The sequence below is a fragment of the Crinia signifera genome, chromosome 2 (genome assembly GCF_055691185.1).
Source record: "Crinia signifera chromosome 2, ASM5569118v1, whole genome shotgun sequence".
Lineage (NCBI taxonomy): Eukaryota > Metazoa > Chordata > Amphibia > Anura > Myobatrachidae > Crinia > Crinia signifera.
In genome coordinates, this window is record NC_139218.1 from 226,863,556 (window position 1) to 226,887,091 (window position 23,536).

At 45.3% G+C, this 23,536-nt stretch overlaps 1 protein-coding gene across 2 annotated transcripts in view; it reads left to right on the top strand.

The window, feature by feature from the left end:
- LOC146060574 (ras GTPase-activating protein 4-like) overlaps positions 1 to 23,536 on the top strand; it is a 141,822-nt gene that overhangs the window by 42,090 nt on the left and 76,196 nt on the right. The window contains exons 2-4 of one of the 2 annotated variants that reach the window (XM_083173938.1): positions 13,727 to 13,783; positions 15,474 to 15,587; positions 20,092 to 20,153. In XM_083173938.1, coding sequence (XP_083030064.1) covers positions 13,727 to 13,783; positions 15,474 to 15,587; positions 20,092 to 20,153 — 233 coding nt within the window. The remainder of the gene's footprint in view (positions 1 to 13,726; positions 13,784 to 15,473; positions 15,588 to 20,091; positions 20,154 to 23,536) is intronic. The other variant, XM_083173939.1, reaches the window with a different exon arrangement.

Genomic DNA, 23,536 nt, shown 5'->3' on the forward strand with positions numbered 1-23,536 from the left:
GGAGATGATGTCCCTTCTACGGCAGCATCGGGTGAATGTCATCCCATACCTTGACGACCTGCTGATCAAGGCAGGGTCGGCAGGAGCCTGTTGCAGTGCTATTCAGCTGACCAGGAGGATCCTCTTGGACCACGGGTGGATTTTGAACCTGAAGAAATCATCCCTGGTCCCAAGTCAAAGGATGCTGTTCCTGGGCATGATCCTGGACACAACAGAACAGAAGGTATTCCTTCCACCGGAGAAGGTGGCTGCAATCCAGCAACTGGTGGTAGAGGTGTTGGCGGGCCCACAGGTGTCGGTTTACCTCTGCTTGAGGCTAATGGGCAAGATGGTGGCCTCCTTAGAGGCCATACAGTATGCCAGATTTCACTCAAGTACATTCCAGCTGGATATCCTGACTAAGTGGTCGGGGTGCCCCAGCCTGATGCGCAGGCTGATAACACTCTCTGCAACCACAAGGCTGTCCCTCCAATAGTGGTTGGAGTCGACAAATCTACTTGCACCGTTCCTTTCAAATCCAGGATTGGCTTCTGTTGACCACGGATGCCAGCCTGAGAGGATGGGGGGCCATGGTTCAGGGTGTCCATCTTCAGGGCAGATGGTCCCTGTTGGAAGCCAAGCTCCGTATCAACAGGCTGGAATTGAAGGCGGTTTACTACGCCCAGTTGAAGGCTGCTCCTCTGCTCCAGGGCAGGGCTGTGCAGGTGCAGTCCGACAATGCGACCACGGTTGCTTACATAAACAGGCAGGGTGGAACGAGGAGCATGCCGTGCATGAGAGAAGCTGCCAGGATCATCTCTTGGGCGGAACAAAACGTTCTGGCATTGTCCGCCATATACATACCGGGAGTGGACAACTGGGAGGCGGATTTTCTCAGCCGCTACGACCTCCATCCCGGGGAATGGGAATTACACCAGAAGGTGCTCACTGCCATTGCGGATCTGTGGGGGACTCCACAGATAGACCTCATGGCCTCTCGAAGAAACCACAAGGTAACCAGTTACTGCTCTCGGACAAGGGATCCTTGTGCGGAGGCAGTGGATGCACTAACTTGGCCTTGGGAATACCGGCTGGTATATCTCTTTCCCCTGTTACCACTACTGGCAAAAGTGTTAAAAAGAATAAGACACCAAGGAGCAGAGGCAATCCTGGTGGCACCAGATTGGCCTCGGCGAGCCTGGTTCGGGGATCTTCAGGCCATGCTGGTGGAAGACCCTTGGTGTCTGCCCTTCAGAGAAGACCTTCTTCTTCAAGGGCCGTTCGGTTACCAGGACTTACCTTGGCTTCGTTTAACGGCTTGGAGGTTGAGCGGCAGATCCTAAGGCGCAAGGGTTTGGATTCCTCGGTCATAACAACCATGACCCAAGCCAGAAAACCGGTAACAGCCTCCCATTATCACCACATTTGGAGGAGATATGTGGCCTGGTGTGAGGGAAATGCCCTACCACCTGCGGATTTTAAACTGGGTACCTTCTTGTGGTTCCTGCAAGCAGGTTTGGACTTGGGGCTCCGGCTGGGGTCCTTAAAGGTCCAGGTATCGGCCCTGTCTGTGTTTTTTCAGAGAAAACTGGCATCCTTACCTGAGGTCCAGACTTTTCTTCAGGGGGTGTTAAGAATTCAACCCCCTTTTGTGCTGCCCACTGTGCCATGGGACTTGGAGTCATCCTGGTTCGATCCATTAGATCAGGCAGATTTGCGGTTTCTGACATGGAAGTCTGTGGTCCTGCTGGCCTTGGCTTCGGCCAGCAGGGTGTCCGGACTTGGGGCCCTTTCTTGCAAGAGCCCTTACTTGATTTTTCACGGCGACAGGGCGGAACTGAGGACTAGGCCGCAATTCTTGCCTAAGGTTGTGTCGGCTTTCCATCTAAACCAACCGATTGTGGTCCCGTCCAGTTTGGCTCATCCAGAGATTCCAGCATCCCTGGATGTTGTTCAGACCCTGAGGGTCTATGTGAGGCGAACCTCTAGGTCCAGGAAGACGGATGGTCTGTTTGTGCTTTACGATGCACAGAAGAAGGGTGCTCCTGCATCAAAGCAGACTATTGCCCTTTGGATACGTACCACGATCCAACAAGCCTATGGCATGGCTGGATTGACTATTCCATCCTCATTGAAGGCTCATTCGACAAGGTCTGTAGGGACTTCCTGGGCTGCTGCTCGAGGAGTCTCGGCCTTACAGCTTTGCAGAGCTGCTACTTGGTCGGGGCAGCATACGTTTGTAAAGTTCTACAAATTTGATGCCCTGGCCAGGGAGGATTCCCAGTTCGGGCAAGCGGCGTTGCAGCAGTCTCCGCACATTCCCGCCCGTTCTGATGGCTTTGGGACCTCCCCATAGTATTGAACCCCAGTATTCCATAATGGACGTTAGAGAAAATAGGATTTTAATATACCTACCAGTAAATCCTTTTCTCGTAGTCCATATGGAATACTGGGCGCCCGCCTCAGTGCAGAATTTTCTGCTGCAGGTAATACCTTATTTTCTTGGGCTTGTTGCCTTGTTGAACGGTTAACGTTCTTGTATTGGCTGGTTGCCTTTTTGAACGAGTGACATTCTAATATTGGCTTGTTGTCATATATGCATAAATATACACAGATATATATTTAGTTATGGTGTTCACCATAGGTTATTATTATAGGTTTCTTCACCTATTTTGTTATTTTTGTGACGGTGTGCTGGTATGAATCTCACCACATTTACTCGCTTACTCCTCATATACTTTGCTCTCCTCCGGCACAGTTTTTCATTAACTGACTAGTGGAGGGAGGATAGAGGGGAGGAGCCAGTGCACCCACACTGAAAGATCTTATGTGCCTGTCTCTCCTGCGGAGGATCTCTATCCCCATAGTATTGAACCCCAGTATTCCATATGGACTACAAGAAAAGGATTTACCGGTAGGTATATTAAAATCCTATTTTTTTTCCAGGATTCTAAGTGAAAGGCCTTTTGATCTCAGAACTCACTTAAAATCTCACCACAGTCTAATAAATGGCAACTTGCATTGCCTCTTGAAGCTGAAGTCTAAGACACCAGTGAATCCACTGACCCACGAGCCCCGTCCCACCAACCGGATGCGCTGATCAGCAGGCAGCGATGATCAGTGATCCATTGGGGATATTAAGCATATTAAAATGTCCCGATTCCACGATTCCCACCAGGATGGGTGATTGGGATTTTTAGACATGTTTAATATCCAGGATGTGATAAGTGGTGTCTTATTTATTAATAGTTACTTATACAGCGCACACATATTCCGTAGCGCTTTACAGAAAATATTTGATCATTCACATCAGTCCCTGCCCCAGTGGAGCTTACAATCTATATTCCCTACAATTATGCTGCTTTCCCACTGCCTAAATAGGTAATGACCTGTTATTTGTAAACGGGTCTTTAAATGGGTAAGAGCCATAAAGACCCTTTCTCACTGCAGCTTTTAAACGGTAAATTACCGTTTAAAAACAGTTTTTGTCACATTCACATATACCCATTTAAAAACCATAAAGCAACCGATTTAGTCCCATAGTAAAGATGGGGGACCGGCACCAGGCTGAAGAGCCGGGGCTGGTATTAAAAAACCAGGAAACCCGGAAAATAGGGGCTCCGCTGATTTTTTTTAAAACCCGGGCCGGGGCTGGTTCCCAAAATATGGGGGACAAAATGACTAGGGGTTCCCCATATTTTAAGAACTAGCCCCAGGCCCAACCAGCCAGCAGGGTAAAGCCACAGCCGGGGGGACTTTATACAAGTCCCCCCGTCCAAAGCATTCAGCCCTCTGCCCGGTCAGCCTGGCCAGGGGTCCTGGTGGAGTGGGGACCCCCCCAATAAAGGGGTCCCCCCCCCTCCAGGACTTACCTGGCCAGGCTGAAGCCTGGTGCTATCCCCCATGGCCCTGGGGCGGTGGCCACTGGGCTGATAAAGTGTAAAAAATAGATTTAAAAACTATTGTCTTATACTGTGGAACTATGATTCCCAGCAAGTCTCCCCCGCATGCTGGGACTTGGAGAACCACAAGTCCCATCATGCAGGGCATTAAAGGGCCTGCTGGCACTTGTAGTTCCACAGTAAAATAAATAGTTAAACACACTGACAACCAAGAACAATAAAAGTTTAATACATACACACACATACTGATACTTACCTATCTTGAGCCCATAGGTAGGTCCCTGGATCCGGGGTCCAGGGCTCCATGATCCGGGGGTACGGAGCTCCATGACCCGGGGTCCAGGATCCGAAGAAATCCATAGGGGTACCTGTGGAAGAAAATCCTACTCACCATCCCGTCCTCTTTTTTCCGACGTAGTCCAGGTCTTCTTTAATTTAAAAAAAAAACGCAACTATTCTGGCTGGTACCCACTCACGGACTAACCGGTGAGGCGCTGAAGGTTCATCTTCAGCGCCTCTCCTCCAAATGATTCTATTGGATGCCTAGCGGCCAATCAGGAGCTGAGAAATCCGGCTCCTGATTGGCCACTAGATGGCCAATAGAATAATTCGGAGGAAAGGCGCTGAAGATGAACCTTCAGCGTCTCTCCGGTTAGTTCATGCGTGGGTACCAGCCGGAATAGTAGCGTGTTTTTTTTTTTTTTTTTTAAGAAGACCTGGACTACGTCGGAAAGAGGAGGACGGGATCTTCGCCGCAGGACCTTGGTGAGTATGATTTTCTTCCACATGTACACCTATGAATTTCTTAGGAGCCTGGACATGGAGCCCCAGACCCTGGAGCCCCAGACCCCGAATCCAGGGACTTACTTACGTGCTCAAGATAGGTAAGTATCAGTATGTGTGTGTAATGTATGTATTAAACTTTTATTGTTCTTGGTTGTCAGTGTGTTTATTTAACCATTTATTTTACTGTGGAACTATAAGTGCCAGCGGGCCCTTTAATGCCCCGCACTTGTGGTTCTCCAAGTCCCAGCATGCGGGGAGGCTTGCTGGGACTCATAGTTCCACGGTATAACAATAGTTTTTTCATCTATTTTTTACACTTTATCAGCCCGGTGGCCACTGCTCCAGGGCCACCGGGGACAGCACCAGGCTTCAGCCTGGCCAGGTAAGTCCTGGATGGGGGGACCCCTTTATTGGGGGGTCCCCACTCCCCCAGAACCCCTGGACCCCAGGACCCCTGGCCAGGCTGACCGGTCAGAGAGCTCAATGCTTTGGCCGGGGGGACTTGTATAAAGTCTCCCCCCAGCTGTGGCATTACCCTGCTGGCTGGTTGGGCCTGGGGCTGGTTCTTAAAATACGGGGGGACCCCTTCTCATTTTGTCCCCCATATTTTGGGAACCAGCCCCGGCTCTGGAGCCTGGGGCTGGTTTTAAAAAATGAGCGGAGCCCCTATTTGCCAGCTTTCCTGATTTTTTTAATACCAGCCCCATCTCTTTCAGCATAGTGCTGGTTACGGCAGTAGGGAGGGAGGGACTGCACGCCGTTTTTTTACTTTGGGTTTAAACGGGTACAATGTAATATCCCTTTCCCACTGCCAAAAAAAACAGCTCGTAAAACACTGCGTTTTACACGTTTAACAAATACCGGTATTTGTTAAATGGGTAAAGTAACCTGGAACATTACCACTGCAGCTCTTCATGTTTAAAAAGGCTTAAAATACGGATTGTGGGAGGAACCCGGAGTACCCAGAGTAAACCCACGCATGCACAGGGAGAATATACAAACTCTGCACAGTTATGTCGACCTTTTAGGGCCATAGTGGGAATCAAACCCATAACCTTATTGCTGTAAGGCAATATGGGCACCTTGACTCAGATTTAATAATTAGGGGGAGATATAGTAAAAATTAAATGCACTCACCTGCTCAAGTATGGAGATTAACATATGAAACCACACACAAACGACTTTAAATATGCTTGTATAAACCATACCCTAGTGTTCAGGGTACCAGCTACAAGGTAATATAAATGCTCAATAATAAACAAATAAAAATAACAATAAACCTTACTACTGCAAGTCTGGAAATACATGAAAAAAAGATTATGTTTAAGTAATTTGTTCAGATTTTGATCCAAACAGTTAAGCTTGCAACTCACTGTCAAGTCTCCTTGGGGGTCACTCAGGTGCGGGTTCCACCTGCGCCCATCGCTGTAATTGGCAAAAATAATTGCACTACTTTCATTACTTTGTGCATGTGCTGGACCCTTTCTGCATGTACACAAAATAGTCCCGTGGCATAAAATGCAGGCTGGCACCAGACTGTCATTGATTGACATTCTGATGCCGTTTTAAGGTTCATAGAGGGGCCGGCGATGTGCTCCGTTTTGAAAATGTGCGAGGGGTTCTGCGATGTGTGAGAGGCTCTGCATTGGACGGCTTGCTTGGCACAGTGGGTGCTGTAAGTCACCCAATGGTGGGTGCTTTGATTCGATGCAGCAATATACGCCTCTACTGTATTATTATAATACAGCGATATCACTGCTGCTTCCAAGGGAGCAAAGATTTGCAATACAAAAGCAGGTCAATGTACATACTGACCAAGGTACCAACTGCATGGCGGTATGAATGCCATTTACCTTGTAAAACTACCATTCATTTCAATTTGTGTAAACATAATTTATTTAGTTATTAATACCCCTTTCATACAGAAAAGTGTGAAAATCCCGGCAAATATACGTCATTTCAAATGCTGGGTCATTTTGTAGAGAGCAGCCTGACCCCCTTCACACAGAAGAACAAATTACCTTGTTGAAAATTTCTACCTAGTAATTTGCTGAATAACACGGGTATTTCTTCTGTATAAAAGGGTCAACCCGGGTCATACATCATGTGTCCTCGACCCTGGTCAATTCCATTTTAACGATTAACGACCCGGGTGTGCCCTTTCACACAGAAAAAGAACCCATGTTATTCACAAAATTACCGGGTAGAACTGCTTCACCCGATAAATTTGTTTTCTGTCTGAAATGGGTATAACTTAGTTTTTTGTATATCACTGTAGTTGTATATTGCTGCAGGCCATATTTGGTTTTGCTCCTTTATACAAGGAGGGAAAAAATAGCTTAGTCATAAAGGGCCTTATTTTGGTTCATTCTTTCTGACAAAATCCTTCTTAGATGGACAAAACCATGGGCACTGCAGGGGGGGCAGATGTAACATGTGCAGAGAGAATTAGATTTGGGTGAGTAATTTTGTTTCTGTGCAGGGAAAATACTGACTGCTTTATTTTTACACTGCAATATAGATCTCACTTTGAAGTAAAACCCCACCCAAATCTAATTCTCTCTGCACATGTTACATCTGCCCCACCTGCAGTGCACATGGTTTTGCCCATCTAAGAAGGATTTTGTCAGAAAGAATGAACCAAAATAAGGCCCAAAGTAACAATAAAAACTCCAACAACAAAGCATAATTGCTCATAAATTGAATTGGAAAAAGGATTGCTTGCGGTTTGGAAACTGAGGAGAACACATGCACCACTCCACCAGGAACAATCCTGCTCAGATTCACAAACTCTTTTAATAGGCCTAATGACTCTTACGTTCTTTTAAGGGCATATAGGATTTTCCACTGCTATTCCATCTAAGTACATTTGAATGGAAAAAGTCTCCACTCCTTTTCAATTGGATTGGGAGAGCCACTATGAGTATACTAAAGACTCTATAAAGTGGGGTCCTCGTATTAGAAGTTCTCCGGGTATGGTGATAAATGAAGATGATATCAACATAGTAGAACATTAAGCATTTTATTACAGAAAGTGGGACCTAGTCTTAAAGGGCACCTACATATATAAAAGCCCGAACAATTAAAGTGATATAAAGAAGACATATTTACAAAGAAAGTGAATACCATTCCTGTTTATTTGAAGAGTACTGTAAAAAAAAATGTTACCCCTGATGAAGTCTTGTTAAAAGACAAAACGCGTTGGGTATCTGATCTTGTCTGTAAACAAAAGAATGTACTTCCATGTCAAGAAAATTATATGAAGATCCTGTTTTAAGAAAAAAAAATGCATTTTAATAAATTTTTATGTGTAAAAATATATGTATGGTTCATTCTAAGTAAGGAAAGACAGGAATAACCCATTAACTGACTTTAGGGCGCCTGCACTATTGGGATAGTATATATGATTAAATGTTCACAATAAAATCAAGTGGCCACCTGTCTCAGGGCCGGATTAAAGTCTGTGGGGGCCCTGGACAACAAAATTGTGCCCCCCCCCCCCAAGTCCGGGATGGAGACAGGTAGTAAGTGGGCAGTGTGGGGTCCAGGCAGCGCTGCCGAGGCATCGGGGTCCCTGCAGCGGATGGCAGTTAGCGACCAGGTCCCTGTGGCGTATAGGAACTAGTAGCGGTATCGGCGTAAGGGGTGGGGGGGTGGTGGCTGTTGCCGAATGTGCAACTATATTTTGAAAAGACTGGCCGGCCGTTTATTGTCTGAGAGAATTCTCTAAGCTAATCAGATGGGAGGCCGCTGATTGGCTGAGAGAATTCCGCTACTAGTTCAGTTATCACCGTACCCGGAGAACTTCTAATACGAGGACCCCACTTTATAGAGTGTTTAGTATACTAATAGTGGTTCTCCCAATCCAATTGAAAAGGGGTGGAGACTTTTTCCATCCAAATGTACTTAGATGGAATAGCAGTGGAAAATCCTATATGCCCTTAAAAGGACGTAAGGTTCATTAGGCCTTTTAAAAGAGTTTGTGAATCTGAGCACGATTTTTCCTGGTGGAGTGGTATTTTGAAAATACTGGGCGGCCGTTTATTGTCTGAGAGAATTCTCTCAGCCAATCAGTGGCCTCCCATCGGATTGGCTGAGAGAATTCTCTCAGCCAATAAAAGGCCGGCTAGTCTTTTCAAAACATGGGTTTTACATTCAGCAGCCACTTCCGACACCAATACTGCTATTAGTTCCAATCCGCCGCATAGACCCCGCCGCTGACTTCCCATCCGCCACAGGGATCCCCTGCCCGCCTGCACTGCACTGCCTGCCACCCACCCACCACTGCAGCAGTGCCAGTGTGGTGGCCCCTGATGTGTGGGGGCACCGGGGCGATCGCCCCTTGGTTAAGAGGTTCTAGAATATCACGTATACAATTAACAGAGAAACATAAAGAAAATTTTAGTAGCTACATATCCATTGTTGTTAGGTTGCAATAATCTGTATATAATTGTATCCTCAAGTGTTTACAAACCAGAACAATAAAAGTTGTTAGTATATCCTTGTATTAAAGGTCTTTGCTAGTTTAGGATAACAATTCCGCTAAGTGAACTGATAAAACTGCGTGGTAAATTCAGAAGATTATAAACAAATTCTTTGGATTATTTAATATCTTTATGCAAATAAGGTTCTTCTGTCTGGCTCTGCTGGTACAGGTACACAGCGGTCCGCTGGCAGCTGTCCTCAGTCAGAGGCTCCGTCCTGGTATGGAGGTGAGCGCTCATCATGAGTGCACAGCCCCCGGCTTCTCAGCTGGACCTGTGCTGTGTATCAGACTGGCAGCAGATACACTGGCATGTGACTGCTCTTGTTAAGGTATACAGTCAATGGAAACGCTCACCGCACTTGGTTAGCTTATTGTCCCGGTCTTCAACTGTTTGGGTAAAAGTATATGCAATGCTGGACAATGGAGTGAAGAATCCAAATGGAAGACGGTAGATCAATCTGTGTGGTAAACCTCTGATGCGTTTCGCTCCACTTGGGGGCTTTTTCAAAGTGTGGGTTCAATAAGGTGTGTGTGCACAGACATACCTGAGACACACCTGAGGTCTGCAGCTAGTTAATAGCACTGGTATAATTTGGATATATCTAAGAGCGCCTGGTCTGGTTTGTTTTTTTACAAGCAAAAGATCGACATAGAAAAAGGTTGACATGTTTTTCATGAAATATTTTTTTGAAACCGACTTGTTCATACTTTACCATCCCAGTGGACATAGAGAGAGTGAGCCATGCAAGGGGACGTGGTGCACTAATACGGTGTCCACCTATGTCGACATGGACACCCCCCCCCCCCCCCAAAAAAAAACGGAAAACTAATTTTGACTTTTTCCCATGTCTACCTTTTGCTTGTGTCAACCCTTTGACCTTGTCAACCTAATGCATGTCAACCTTTTGAGGTGTCAACCTTTTGCCTGTAGACCAATAGCGGTCGAGGATTCACACCCGCCACTTATACTGTATGTATATAAGACGTCACTTTCTTATTCCTGACACATCATTGCTATCTATATACGTCTGTAACATTTATTTTGTTATGTGAACTTACTAGTTGTTGTTTTGTCTTTTTTGTTTAACATTAAATGAATTACTGTACAAATGCCACAGATATCTTCCTTATTTGCTGCAATTGTACAACATATGCTTCTAGAGGAATAATTTAGAACGTGATTATCCACACGGCCATCTGCACCAGCTGATAACATTGGCACACAATCTAAATCAAAATGACACGTATCTCAAACTGTGTAAATCCACATCTATTTGTTTCCAGCATATCACAAAGGAACCTTTCAGTAGAAAGAAGAGTTGTTTAGTGAGGAAGTTCATATCAAATTAATGATATAATAGCATCAAGTTATGACATTTACAACCAGTTCAATTTTGTGAAAATTTTCTCTATGCTGTTAGTGTCCTTCAGCGTCTGAGTCACTGGTAATGCATGGCTTCTGCAACACATATTTCTTTAAAGAAAAATGACAGTAGTACAAAAGTATTTTCACCAAGAAATATCCTAGATCACTGGTGCCAGAGCCGAACCTCCCCTTCTAAAGCTTACATTAGAACAATCTGCATAGGACCTGATTGTAAGAGCGATCGAACGAGCGATCGCATATGCTTTAAAAGCACATACGATCTGTTTACAACTGCAAGCAAAGCCGATGGATAATATGTGCAGCATGTATGATCTGAAGATAGACCTCTCGACCTGTGGGGGTCCCTGGCGAGTACCGCTGGACAATTAGACTCCGCGCCCTTGCCTAGGAGCCCAGTCAATACTGACGGCTACAGAGATTATGCGTAGGTTCTAGATTCTACCCGCACCACAAGGGCCGCCCGTCCCTGGACTGCAGCCTGAGGCGGATCTTCAACCTCCACCCAGCGTGACACAATGCAGCATGGTTTTGCCCATTTGAGAAAGATTTGGCTCTTGCGATCAACTTAATCAGGTACACTAGGCCTGATTCAGATCTGATCTCTAAGCTGCATATACTCACAGCCTATCAAACAGGTAACCCCCCCCCCCCCCAATTGTACGTGAACACATCCCCTCACATGCAGTCGTCTGGAGGGAAAAATCATTCAGTGGTCGATGATAGTCAAATGATTTTTTCTCTGTTCGTGGCTAAAAGTAAGTCTATACTTACTTTTATCCCAGACGGAGATGGCCGTAAAGGGGTCGGGTGCTGACGTCATAAAGGTCGGCCACCCACCCCATGTAGGCATCAACATACCTGTGTTTCCAGGGGAACTCCCAGCATTTTTAAGGGGACACCCATAAAACGCTGGGCGTTCCCCTGCTACCGCTCCCGGACCGCCCTGTCCAGAGCAAAGCCATTTGCACAAATGTACATGCGTAAACCCCCCCACTAGTGCCATCTTTCCCATTGGGCTTAATGGGCAGTTGCCCTGGGGCCCAAGGATTCTAGGGGCTCATAGTTGATGATCCTCCACCCACCCCCCCACTGGATTGGGTAAGCACATCCAGGCCGTTTGTCCTGCTGTGCTTACCGTCCCTGCGTGTGGGTGTCCCCTTTGTCCCCATGTGCTGTCTCCAGTAGTGACAGCATGCCCAGCGAGTCCCTTATCAGCGCGCCTTTCCCAACACTGAGGAGAATCTGTGACAGAGTTGTCATTAGTGCCCCCGTGCTTAGGTGATCCCATGTAGTGACGCTGTGACAGGAAGAGAAGGATGGCGCTTGCCCTGTCAATGACCGCTGGGAGAGTTCCTATGTAGCGCCGCAGAGCTAGCCCCACTATAAGCCCTCACAGACTCCAGCTTCAAGATCTGCATGCTGTGCAGACTCCTTCTACTGAAGAGAGACCTCCATTACCCTCCATTGCAAGCTACCGGATACAATGAGTACCTGCACCATACACCTGCCTGTGATGCATGTCTGCTATATACGAATGGGTCAGAAGGGGCCCCAGAGCATTGCTTTGCTGAAAGCAAAGCCCCACTGTGCCTTTTGATCTTGAAAAAAAAGACTAGAATACTAGCAGGCATGTCATATTCCTTTATATACATTCAATCTTCTTATTTTATCACTTTAAAATAGTTTTTTTTTTCTTTTCAAATAAATAGTCATTACATTTATAATTATATTAATTAAAAAAAACTATTAAAAGTATAATAATGAAACATCATTTAACTGCAGTTTTCATGTATTTGGGGAGGGGGTAACAGTCCACTTTTTGTATGTAGAGAAATGGGAGTGCCAAGGTGAATAATTTTTCTACTTACATTTTTGAAGCTGCTGTATCACTGATACAATGTATCACTTCCTTTCACCTCGCCTCTCTACCTATTCCCCCGAAGTCATGCTGTCCTTTTCAGTCACTCTTCTCCCCTACCCTGACAGTGCATACCCCATTTCATAATCCCCTCTGACCTGCCCTCTCTTCTTTCATTCGTTTATTCATAGTCCAGTAAACCCAAAGACCTGTAATTGCACTCCCATATCTTTCTGTTTTCACCAGATGTTCTATTCTTTCATTAAGAGTGTTTATTTTACTATAAATTATACTTCTAATCCACCTGAATTAATTTAATTACTATATCAATGTAATTGGTTTCCTGTGTCTGGCATCCAAGAGGAAGTGTAATCATAATGTATCATTTACCAACTGGCAAAAGTTATGTCAAAGAGCTCTGTGTTATACAGTGTTCTTGCAATGCTATTAAAAAAAAGCATTGCTGCGGCCAGCAGGGAAAATAACACAGACCCTTTAGGGAATTCAATTGGGAGCAAAGTTTAGCGTGGGTAAAAACCTTGCATATCTCCAACACAGTTTGGGATTTTGTTTATTGGATACTGCAACTATTGGGAGAATCCCCAAAAATAAAATTAAAAGGGAATACATAGTTTTTAACGCTGAATGGTGCATAGAAAAGATGCTTACCTCTCCAGTGGTCTCTTCACCATCTTTACACTGGGGAGGGGGCTGCTGGGAGTCCTGAGGTGGTTCTGGGGGGCACAAGGGCTGCTGGGATATATCATTCTAAAACAAAATTCATAGTAATTTAGGGATTGCTTTTAGGTAAAATATGTTCAAATATTATAACAGGAGCATATATTTATGAGTCTCTGAGTTTGAGTTATCATTTTTTTAATTGGTTGGGAAAATTGGTTTACCCCACCAAAAAAAAAAGGGAAATTGGTTTACCCCATCAAAACCAAAAAACAATTACTGTATTAATGCTTATTAATGATGACTGCTATTTCCGAATGTTCTGCTAAATTATTCATTAACCTTTTTAGTGCCAAGTGACTTGTCCAAATAGGTGTGAAAATTACCAAGCAAACATTGTTATTCATCATAATGACCTGTAATGTTTACCTAAAGGAAATCTAATATTTTTTTACACAACATGTTTTATTTGAATTTATATAACAAATGTGAGCGACTCTGGCATTTTTTAGCGGATATTTTGATCATCTCTCACAGAGATGTTGGCACTTAAAGGGTTAATATAAATAGATGTGAACTAATGCTCTCTTTATTCCCTGTAATGTGTATGCAGGCACAGCCTGTGACTGGTTATGTCCTTTGTTTTTTAGCACCGGCAGCAGCGATCCATACTGTATCGTGAAGATAGACGATGAGACAATTATCAGGTACTACATACCCTATCTCCTTCTCCTGTTCACAGCTTGGGCTCTGTCCCCCGGACGACGGCTCTCTGTATATATATATATATATATATATATAACTGTAGTGAGACTTTGTATTTGCCAAATGCCCTAGACGGTATTAATGTCATTCAAGCCAAACATTTGGCTTTTACTATAAAAGTATGTTGTTCCATTGTGACCACTATGGATTAATGAAACAGAAGATGTTTATATGATTGTCATGTGGATCATAACATGAAGGCTATATATAGAGACATGTTGCAGTCTCACAGAGTTCAAAGGCAGGAAAAACATCGAATTTCTCTATATTACTTGTGCCTGGTAATACAGAAATCCCTGTGGGGTTCTTAGCAGCAAATTTGACATTTTGGATTTTAAAGGTGCTTAATATTTTTACCTTAGTGAATGTGAAACTGATGTGAGCTGGATCACACAATGGTATGGTCATTAGAATAAGCAGTAGCCAGAAGCTGTACAGAGAAGGAAATGAAGCAATCATTGCTCTTTGAGGAATCCTCAGGGGTTTAGGATATTGTTGTGAACTCTTTGTGGCCAATTTATCAACATTTGCATCCTCAGAGGATGTGCTGTGATATAATATCGGCCCAATCAGCAGTGCGATAATTGATTACATTGCACAGATTCAACAATTACTGGGAAGTGTGGAGGAAGTTGAATGTATTGGAGAGAATTGGAGGGAGAACATGTACAGTAGGTTGTCTATAAGGGTAAAGCTGTGTGTTCTATGCCATGTGACTATATGTACCCAGCCTAACATCGCTGCCGGCAGGATTTGGCATGTGGCAAGTGCATACACACTTGCTGATGCCGCGTCCAACGGGGGACCGGGGGTTGGGGCACGGGCCGACAGAGGATGTTGTAGCAATCCACTACATATCATGGTTACGCACTAGACAGTGATGTACCTGATATACCACTGAGCTTAGACGCACAGACCTTAAGAAACTAGAGAAAGTTTAGCAAAACTACAACTAAAGTAGAATTAGGCCCTAAGTACAGTACCAGTGTATTAAGTACAATACCAGTACCCAGTGGCGTAAGTTTGTCCCAGTTGCCTGGAGGCGAGATAAATATTGATGCCCCCCCCCCCCCCCCACACACACACACACAAACACATAGCACATTTTATAAATATATACTTGCATGTATGTGTATGTATATTATTTAAAAACAAGATACTGTGACATCTATAGTCCTCCTAGGAGGGGGAAACAGCCACAGAAGTAATATCAATGGCTTTCAATGAAATGATTCCAACTTGCAGGGGAGGAGAGGTGCCTCCTTGGGAGCAGGAGCCCGGCGGCAGATAACTCCATTGCCTCCCAGAGTTACGCCTCTGCCAGTATCAGTATATTGAATAAGGACAGTATTGTGTTGAATGAGTATAGTATCAATGTATTAAGTACAATACCAGTACCAGTATATCGAATAAGAACAGTATTGTGATGAATGAGTATAGTACCAGTGTATTAAGTACAATACTAGTACCAGTATATTGAATAAGAACAGTATTGTGATGAATGAGTATAGTACCAATGTAATTGAGTATAGTACCAATATATTAAGTACAATACTAGTACCAGTATATCTAATAAGAACAGTAATCTTTTGTTTGTTTGTTTGTTGACTGAATAATGTAATCTGTACTTAGGACAGCAACTGTTTGGAAAACCTTGTCACCATTCTGGGGAGAAGAGTATAAGGTCCATCTTCCACCTAATTTCCATTCAGTATCTTTCTATGTTATGGATGAAGATGCACTCAGGTAAGTAATGTAAAAGACTGTCTTTTAAAAAGAACACTATAGATGCTGCCTGTAGCACCATGGACGTTTTAAATTAACATAAATAATGAATGTATTTCTATTGTCTATTGAAGACAGTGGTTACATCTGTTGTTTGTTGATCAAGTTTTTTTAAAACAGGTTCAGTATAACTGTCACACTTTCTCCATAAGATTTAGGGCCATAGGTATTAATCTATTTGCATATATGCCCCATTAACTAAATTATTGCCAATATTAGTGGCAATTAAGGATATACTGTACAGTAGCTTTAGGTTAATGCATCATTTTACTCATGGCAGGAGAGCAGCTCTTATACTGTACACAAATGCTAAAACCTGTTCGTTAGCCCCTGGCTGTAATGTGTACCCTGAGTGAAAATCAATGTTTCTAAGTGTGCATGTGCAAAACATAGTCAAGAAGGACCACTGATCACTCTACGCTGATAAAATCTATGAATACAGTTGTAATAAGAAAACATTTTTTTTAAATAATACAGCTATATAAATGAAAATGCATAGGATAACAACTAGAGGAATAGCTAGGTTACATGGTGCCTAGAGCAAGGGTATGTTTCGGCACACATCGTAATGCCCATTAAACAAAATGCCACACATCATAAGGCCCCTTACACAGTATACCACAGATCATAATGCACCTTACACAATATACCACACATTGTAATCCCTCTTACACAGTATGCTACACATTGTAATTTCTCTTACACAAAATGCCACACATAGTAATGCCCCCTATGCAATATGCACACAGCGTAATTCCCTTTACACAATATACCACATATCGTTATGCCCCATTCACAACATGCAAAACACCATAATGCTCCTTACACATTGTGCTGAATCCTCTATGCGAGTCCATGCACTCGGATGCGGATTGAACTCCGTGGCTAATTGAATACCACTCTACAGTATGGGGGAGATGTACTAAGCCTTGAAAAGTGATACATGGAAAGTGATAAACATCCAATCAATCAGCTACCTATCATTTTTCAAACACAGCTTGTGACATAAAAGTTCGGGGTACTTGTTTCCTATCTGGGCGCCCGTCGTGGTGATCGCGGGTACATTTATGTCTGGCCGCGACGCGACCGACACGATGCCCGCGATTTCCCATTGAAACCCATGTTAAACATGGAAATCGCGTCGGTCGCGTCGCGGCCGGCCATAAATGTACCCGCGATGCCCACGACGCGATGCACCCGATTTCCCATAGGAATCAATGTTAAATGGCCCGACCGACGCGATTTTACTGTTAAATGCCTCAATGGACCCGATGTGGCCATAGGAATCAATGTTAAATGGGCTACAGAGCCCAAATAGGCACTATTAACCCTTAAATGTCCCCCCAAATTTGTAACGCCACCCCACGATCCACGCCAACCCGAAGCGTGGCGAGCGCAGCGAGCCCGCGAGGGGCGGCGGTACGCGTCCTCCGACCTTTTCATGCCCTACTATCCACTAGGGCGTGGAGTGAGAATAGAATAGTGTGGCGAGCGCAGCGAGCCACCGAGCCCGAAGCGTGGTAGGGCATGAAAAGGTCGGAGGACGCGTACCGCCGCCCCTCGCGGGCTCGCTGCGCTCGCCACGCTTCGGGTTCACGTTGATGGCGGGGTGGCGTCAACTACTTTTGGGGGGACATTTTTATGTTCAGGGGTGTTTTTGCCCCATTTCCCATTGTTCCCTATGATAATTTGGGGAAATTGATCCATTTAACATTGTTTCCTATGGTAAATCGCGGTCATCGCGGGTAAATTGAGGCATTTAACATTGTTCTCTATGGGAAAATCGCGGGCATCGCGTCTGGTACATCGCACCCGATTTTTTATCGGCCGCGATGCCCGCGATGGCCCCGATTTTACCCCCGATGCCCGCGATTGAAATCGTGGGCGCCCAGATAGGAAACAAGTACCAAGTTCGGAGCTGATTGGTTGTTTATCACTCTCTATTTTATCACTTATCAAGCTTAGTACATCAGGCCCTGTGACTCAGTTTGTTCATTTTTAGCAGGGGCAAAATGTATGAAATGTATTTCATTTGGATGGGCTTAACAGAGATCAGTGGCACACGCAGGGGGGAGGGGGGTTCTGAGTACCCAGAAACGCCCCAGGAGTCCAAGGGCCCTTTCCATGGGTGCAAGAATTTTAAAAATCGGCTGTTGGGAACCGGAGATATCTGATCTGACTTCAAAGCAGTGGTCCCCATCCAAGCCTGTTAATTGCTTTTCCCAGTCAGATATTTCAGGTTCTGTCAGACTTAGAGTTTTTCTGAGGGTATAATCCAAAAGCTGGGACTCTCCCCCTTTGATGGACACTAGCAGCTTGTCTCTACTGTTCCCAGAACCAGAGATATCAGCCTTCCAGCAGCTGGTTACTGCTCCAGCTCCACACACCTGGTATGTAGTTTTATATACTCGTTGGCAGATTGCTCTGCCTCCTGAACTCTGATCCCCTAGTACCATTTGGTAGGTGGGATTCTCTAGTTTTTAATTCCATTAAAATCTTAGAAATCTATTTCCGGGAACTGGAGATAACTGCAGTCAAGCAAGCTGTCCTCCCACCAGAAAATTATGAATAATAAGCCCACTCCACTATACACCCCTCCTCTGCATAGTAAACATCCTCTACCACCCTGGAAGGTATTATATTGGGACCCCTTCATTCAGCCCAATGCCCCCTTCTCCCACCCCATCTCCCACCCCATCTCCCACCATCTGTGCAGTAAAGAGGTAATTAGTGGAAATTACTGATCCAGGCCTACATGCTGAGCGGTTGATATAATACCCCCTACCACCCGTGGGACATCAAAGCTTCCACCACCCCTACCGCTGGAGGATTGGTAGGGGCCCCAATACATTGCTATGCCCAGGGGTCTACAGTGCTGTTGACGCCCCTGTATGTATATATATATATATATGTATATGTATGTATTTATATATTTTTTTTTTATTCTTCTTATTATTTTTTATATACATTTGGTCTCTTTAACTGACCCGGCATATACTGGGTCACCTAAGTGTCCATCTCCGTGCTTTGCTCCGCCCCTCTAGAATCCCCCTTCTGAAAATCCTGCCTTTGCCCCTGGAGATCAACAAATTCCTTATTTTTAAAATGCTGGTGAGTAGGATTCCACAAACATTTTAAAGACTGCCACAGTCTGGAGGAACAGAGTGCAGTGCTTATGGCAGGACAAAGTACTCTCCCACAAACATTGTCATAGATCAGAATCAGAATCATCTTTATTGGCCAGGTATACTTGCGTAGGCTTGGAATTTTTTGTGGTAACAGTGCAGCATCAAGCAGGGAACACAAGGGGGGTGGCAAGAGAGGCATAAACATACATCACATACATTTCACATATATCTAGAACAGTTCGAGTTAGTATTTAGTATTTGGTATGTTCAATACTGTTTAGTTGGTGGACAGCTATTGGGAAGAAGCCTTTTGTAGTTCTTGTCGTCTTTGCTGGGATGGACCTAAAACGTCTGCCTGACGGAAGGGGTTCAAACAGGTTGTGGCCAGGGTGTAGCTTGTCCACCAAGATCTTTCCTGCACACTTATTGACCCTGGCTAGGTATAGTTCCCGGACAGTGGGGAGCTCCGCCCCAATGATGCTTTCTGCCATCCTCACACTCTTTGCAACCTTCGGCTGTCATTCTTGTTTGCTCCTCTGAACCAGATTGTGACTGAGGAGCAAAGGACAGACTTTACTATGGCAGTGTAGAAGATGAGCAGCAGCTCCTGCAGGATGTTGAATTTGTTGAGTTGCCTCAGGAAGAACAACCGCTGCTGAGCCTTCTTGACAGTTGTAATGATGTTCGGACCCCATTGTTCGGTCGCAGGAAATCTTTGTTCCTAGGAATTTGAAGGAGTCGACCCTCGACACTACTCTGTCAGATATCTGTCAGATATTATGAGTGGGTGCATGGCATTTTGTTTCCTTCTGAAGTCCACCACCATCTCCACCGTTTTGAGGGGGTTGAGGTCAAGGTTGTTTCCGCTACACCATTTAGTTAGCCGATCCACCTCCCGTCGGCTAACTAAATACTCTCAGTGTAGGAATACCACATTTGGAATATGTAATATACTAAACATACAGCATTTCAAGAATTATTTAAAAGAATTTGCTTCACATATCTTTGTAGTTAAAAAATATTTAACAAATAAGTGAAAAAAAAATTAAAATAAATATTACACATTAAACTGTTTCTGCTTTAATTTGATTTGTTTTTAAAGAGAGCTACAATATGATACATAAACCAAAACTGAATAATGGCGAATGAATGCACCTTTCTTGTCAGGTGCTCGCATGTAATTAAAAATATACTGCTGGTAAATGATTCCATTGATGATTTGTTTTTTGCACAATCACAAGTCAGAAGCTAAAGAAAACTGAAACAGTATGGTAACAGCAGTATTAAGAGTGTTCGTCAACCTCCTTTATAACAAAAGCTATTTGTTTGTTTTGTAGTCGGGATGATGTCATTGGAAAGGTCTGTTTAACACGTAACATCTTGGCAGAATATCCGAAAGGTACGAGCTTTCTATTAATGTATTTTTACATGAAATTCTCACATATTATCCATGACAGTAAAATTCCCTTTTCAATGTTAACCTAAAATTCTACTTTAGCTCTGATAAAAATGTAAAGAATTACATAGCCACCCCACTACAAACAGCTAAAGCTCCTGACATACTGTATTTCTACAGGATAATGGGGTATATTCAATTGATGTCGAAACTGCCGTCTTGCCGAAAAGAGGGCAGTTTTCGTCATGAATAGATCGGAAGGGGTTCCAATCGATTCAATGCTATCATTTTTAGAGGCTTTAGCAAATTTACCACTTACATTCACTTAGGGCAAGATGTACTAAGCTTGAAAAGTGATAAAATGGAGAGTGATAAACCGCCAGCCAATTAGCTCCTACCTGCCATGTTACAGGCTGTGTTTGAAAAATGACAAGTAGGAGCTGATTGGCTGGTACATCTTGCCCTTAATATCTAAACCAGGGGTGTCCAACCCTTCACCTTCCCTGGGCCACATTAGAAGATGAAAATTTGGTTTGGGCCGCACATAAAATAAAATAACAGTAACGATACCTGATCATCCAAAAAAAACATAGACAACATAGTTAACATATTAAACTTAATTGGAAATGAAGTTAGTGAGATGTTTGACATTGTTTCTCACATTCTGACACAGAGAATAAGCCGAAATTCACATTCTGACACAGAGAATAAGCCAAAATTCACATTCTGACACAGAGAATAAGCCAAAATTCACAATGTGACACAGGTAATGAGTACAAATTCACATTCTGACACAAAGAATAAGCCGAAATTCACTTTCTGACACAGAGAATAAGCCGAAATTCACAATGTGACACAGGGAATGAGTACAAATTCACATTGTGACACACAGAATAAGCCAAAATTCACATTGTGACGCAGAAAATAAGCTGAAATACACATTCTACACACATAACACATATGCCCCCACAGTGCCAAATAACACATATGCCCCCACAGTGCCAGGTGACACATATGCCCCCACAGTGCCATATGACACATATGCCCCCACAGTGCCATATGACACATATGCCCCCAAAGTGCCATATGACACATATGCCCCCACAGTGCCATATGACACATATGCCCCCACAGTGCCATATGCCCCCACAGTGCCATATGCCCCCACAGTGCCAGGTGACACACATGCCCCCACAGTGCCAGGTGACACACATGCCCCCACAGTGCCAGGTGACACACATGCCCCACTATACATATGCCCCACATTAAGCTCCATTATACATATACCACACACACTGTCATGCACCATTATCTATATGTCCCACACTGTGATGCACCATTATACATATGCCACACCGTGATGCTCCATTATACATATGCCACACCGTGATGCTCCATTATACATATGCCCCACAATGTGAAGCTCCATTATACAAATGCCCCACAGCGTGAAGCTCCTTTATACATATGCCCCACACATTGATGCTCATTAATTAATAATCATCAAGGTGTGTGGGGCATATTCACACTTATATTCATAATGCCCCCTGGTAATGCCACTTATATAGGGCTTGTCTTTGCTGGGGATGGCGGAGGACTCGCCACCCGCCATCCCCCGCCCCGCGCCATCTGTATGTCGGAAGGGGACGCGCGTGCACGAGGTGCACGCGCGTCCCGTTCCGACGGAGCTTTTGCCCGGGTCCCCGCCGGCTTCCCCGGGTCCCCGCCGGTCCACACCGCCCCCCCGCAGCCCCCCGCAGCCCTGCCCGTCTCCCTGAAGCTGGAGACGGGCAGGACTGCACCCGCCGCGCCGCCTCGCCGCCCGGCTATTGAGACGCTCGTGCGTGGGAGACGCACGAGCGTCTCATTCAGCCAGAGCGCCAGATTGCTGGCGGATCGCCAGGGACACGGTCCTGGCGCTCCGCCAGCAATAACAAGCCCTGCTCCATCTGTAGGTTCAGTTACATGGTGGTGGACATGGTTGTACTCAGTGGCGGAACTACAGAGGGTGCAGCTGCTATGGGGCTGTTTCCAGGGCCCGCAGCTCCCCCTGCACCCAGTCATAGCCCAGCTCTGCAGACTTTGCCTACCCTACCGTGGAGTTCTGCCGCTGTGCCGCAAACTGGAGTGCTTCTTCTCTCCCAGCTTCTGCTGCTTGCTGGAGTCACTGCAGCAAGGAGCACAGCATGTGGCCCCGCCCCCGTACCACGTGACTCAACCTGCTCTGACTTCAGGCCCTGTGCTGGCTGCTCCAAGACTTTACAGCTTGCCGATGTAACACCGAGGTCCCCGCCCGGCGGCGGCGTATACACTCAGACCTCAGTTACCCGCAGCAGTCATTTGACACAGGGTAGGCTTCTGTTTACAGAGATTTTTTCCTGTGTTGATTTGCTTTCAGTTTTTCCCCCACCCGTGGCACCCCCGACCACCCCTCCCCCACCCGCTGCACCCCCGACCCCCCCCACTCACGGCACCCCCGACCCAACGCCGACATCAGCAGGCAGGGACCCAGTGGGGTGCCGACATGGGCAAGTGCATACAATTTTATCCTTGTCAGCTGGGAAAGGAGCGACCAGAGCTAATGAGGACCTCCCTCATCAGAACAAGGAGGAGATCATTAATGATCGTTGTGCATCGTTAAAGTTATTCGATGTACAGACTAGGCAATATAGTAAATATATATATACTATATTGCCTAGTGTGTATGGGGCTTAAGGACCTTATTCAGATCCGTACGGTCCTCCGGACATTCGCACGGAGGACCAATGTTTTGCATCTGCGCATGCGCAGGCGCGTTTCTACGCATGTGCAGATGCAGGGTGCGTGCACCCACGGCGAACATTCGGTTCACCGGGTGCACGCACCCTACACGGCGAGTGGGGGGGCGGAGAAGGGCGGGGCGTCGGGCAGTCTCATTAGCATATGGGAATGCCCAGTGTTTCATGGGTGTTCCCATGAGTACGCTGGGCGTTCTCAGGCTAACGAGGCCGTGACGGACATGCGGGGGGGCGGGCAGCTGACATAAGCGGATGTCAGCAGCCCACCCTGTCCTCGCACAGGGCGCCCACTGTTTAAAGTCACTATATAGGTGTCTCTGAACTGCGAGCGCAGGAGAAACCATTTGATGGTCGCGACCATCGAATGATTTCTCCCCGTCTGTGAATGGATGATTATGTAAATCATCCTTTCGCTGCCATGCGGGGGGTCATGCAAACGAGGGGGGCAGCGTCTGATGGTCAATCAGAATAAGGTCCTAAATCTCAGTGTAAATAAATAGCTGTCCAGAATGTGTCTGCTACATGCAAAAGCATTGTCGCTTTATGTACAAATTTGGTTTGCTCTCATCTCTATTTGATGCCCATTTAGAGCTCTGCCTCTTACTGATT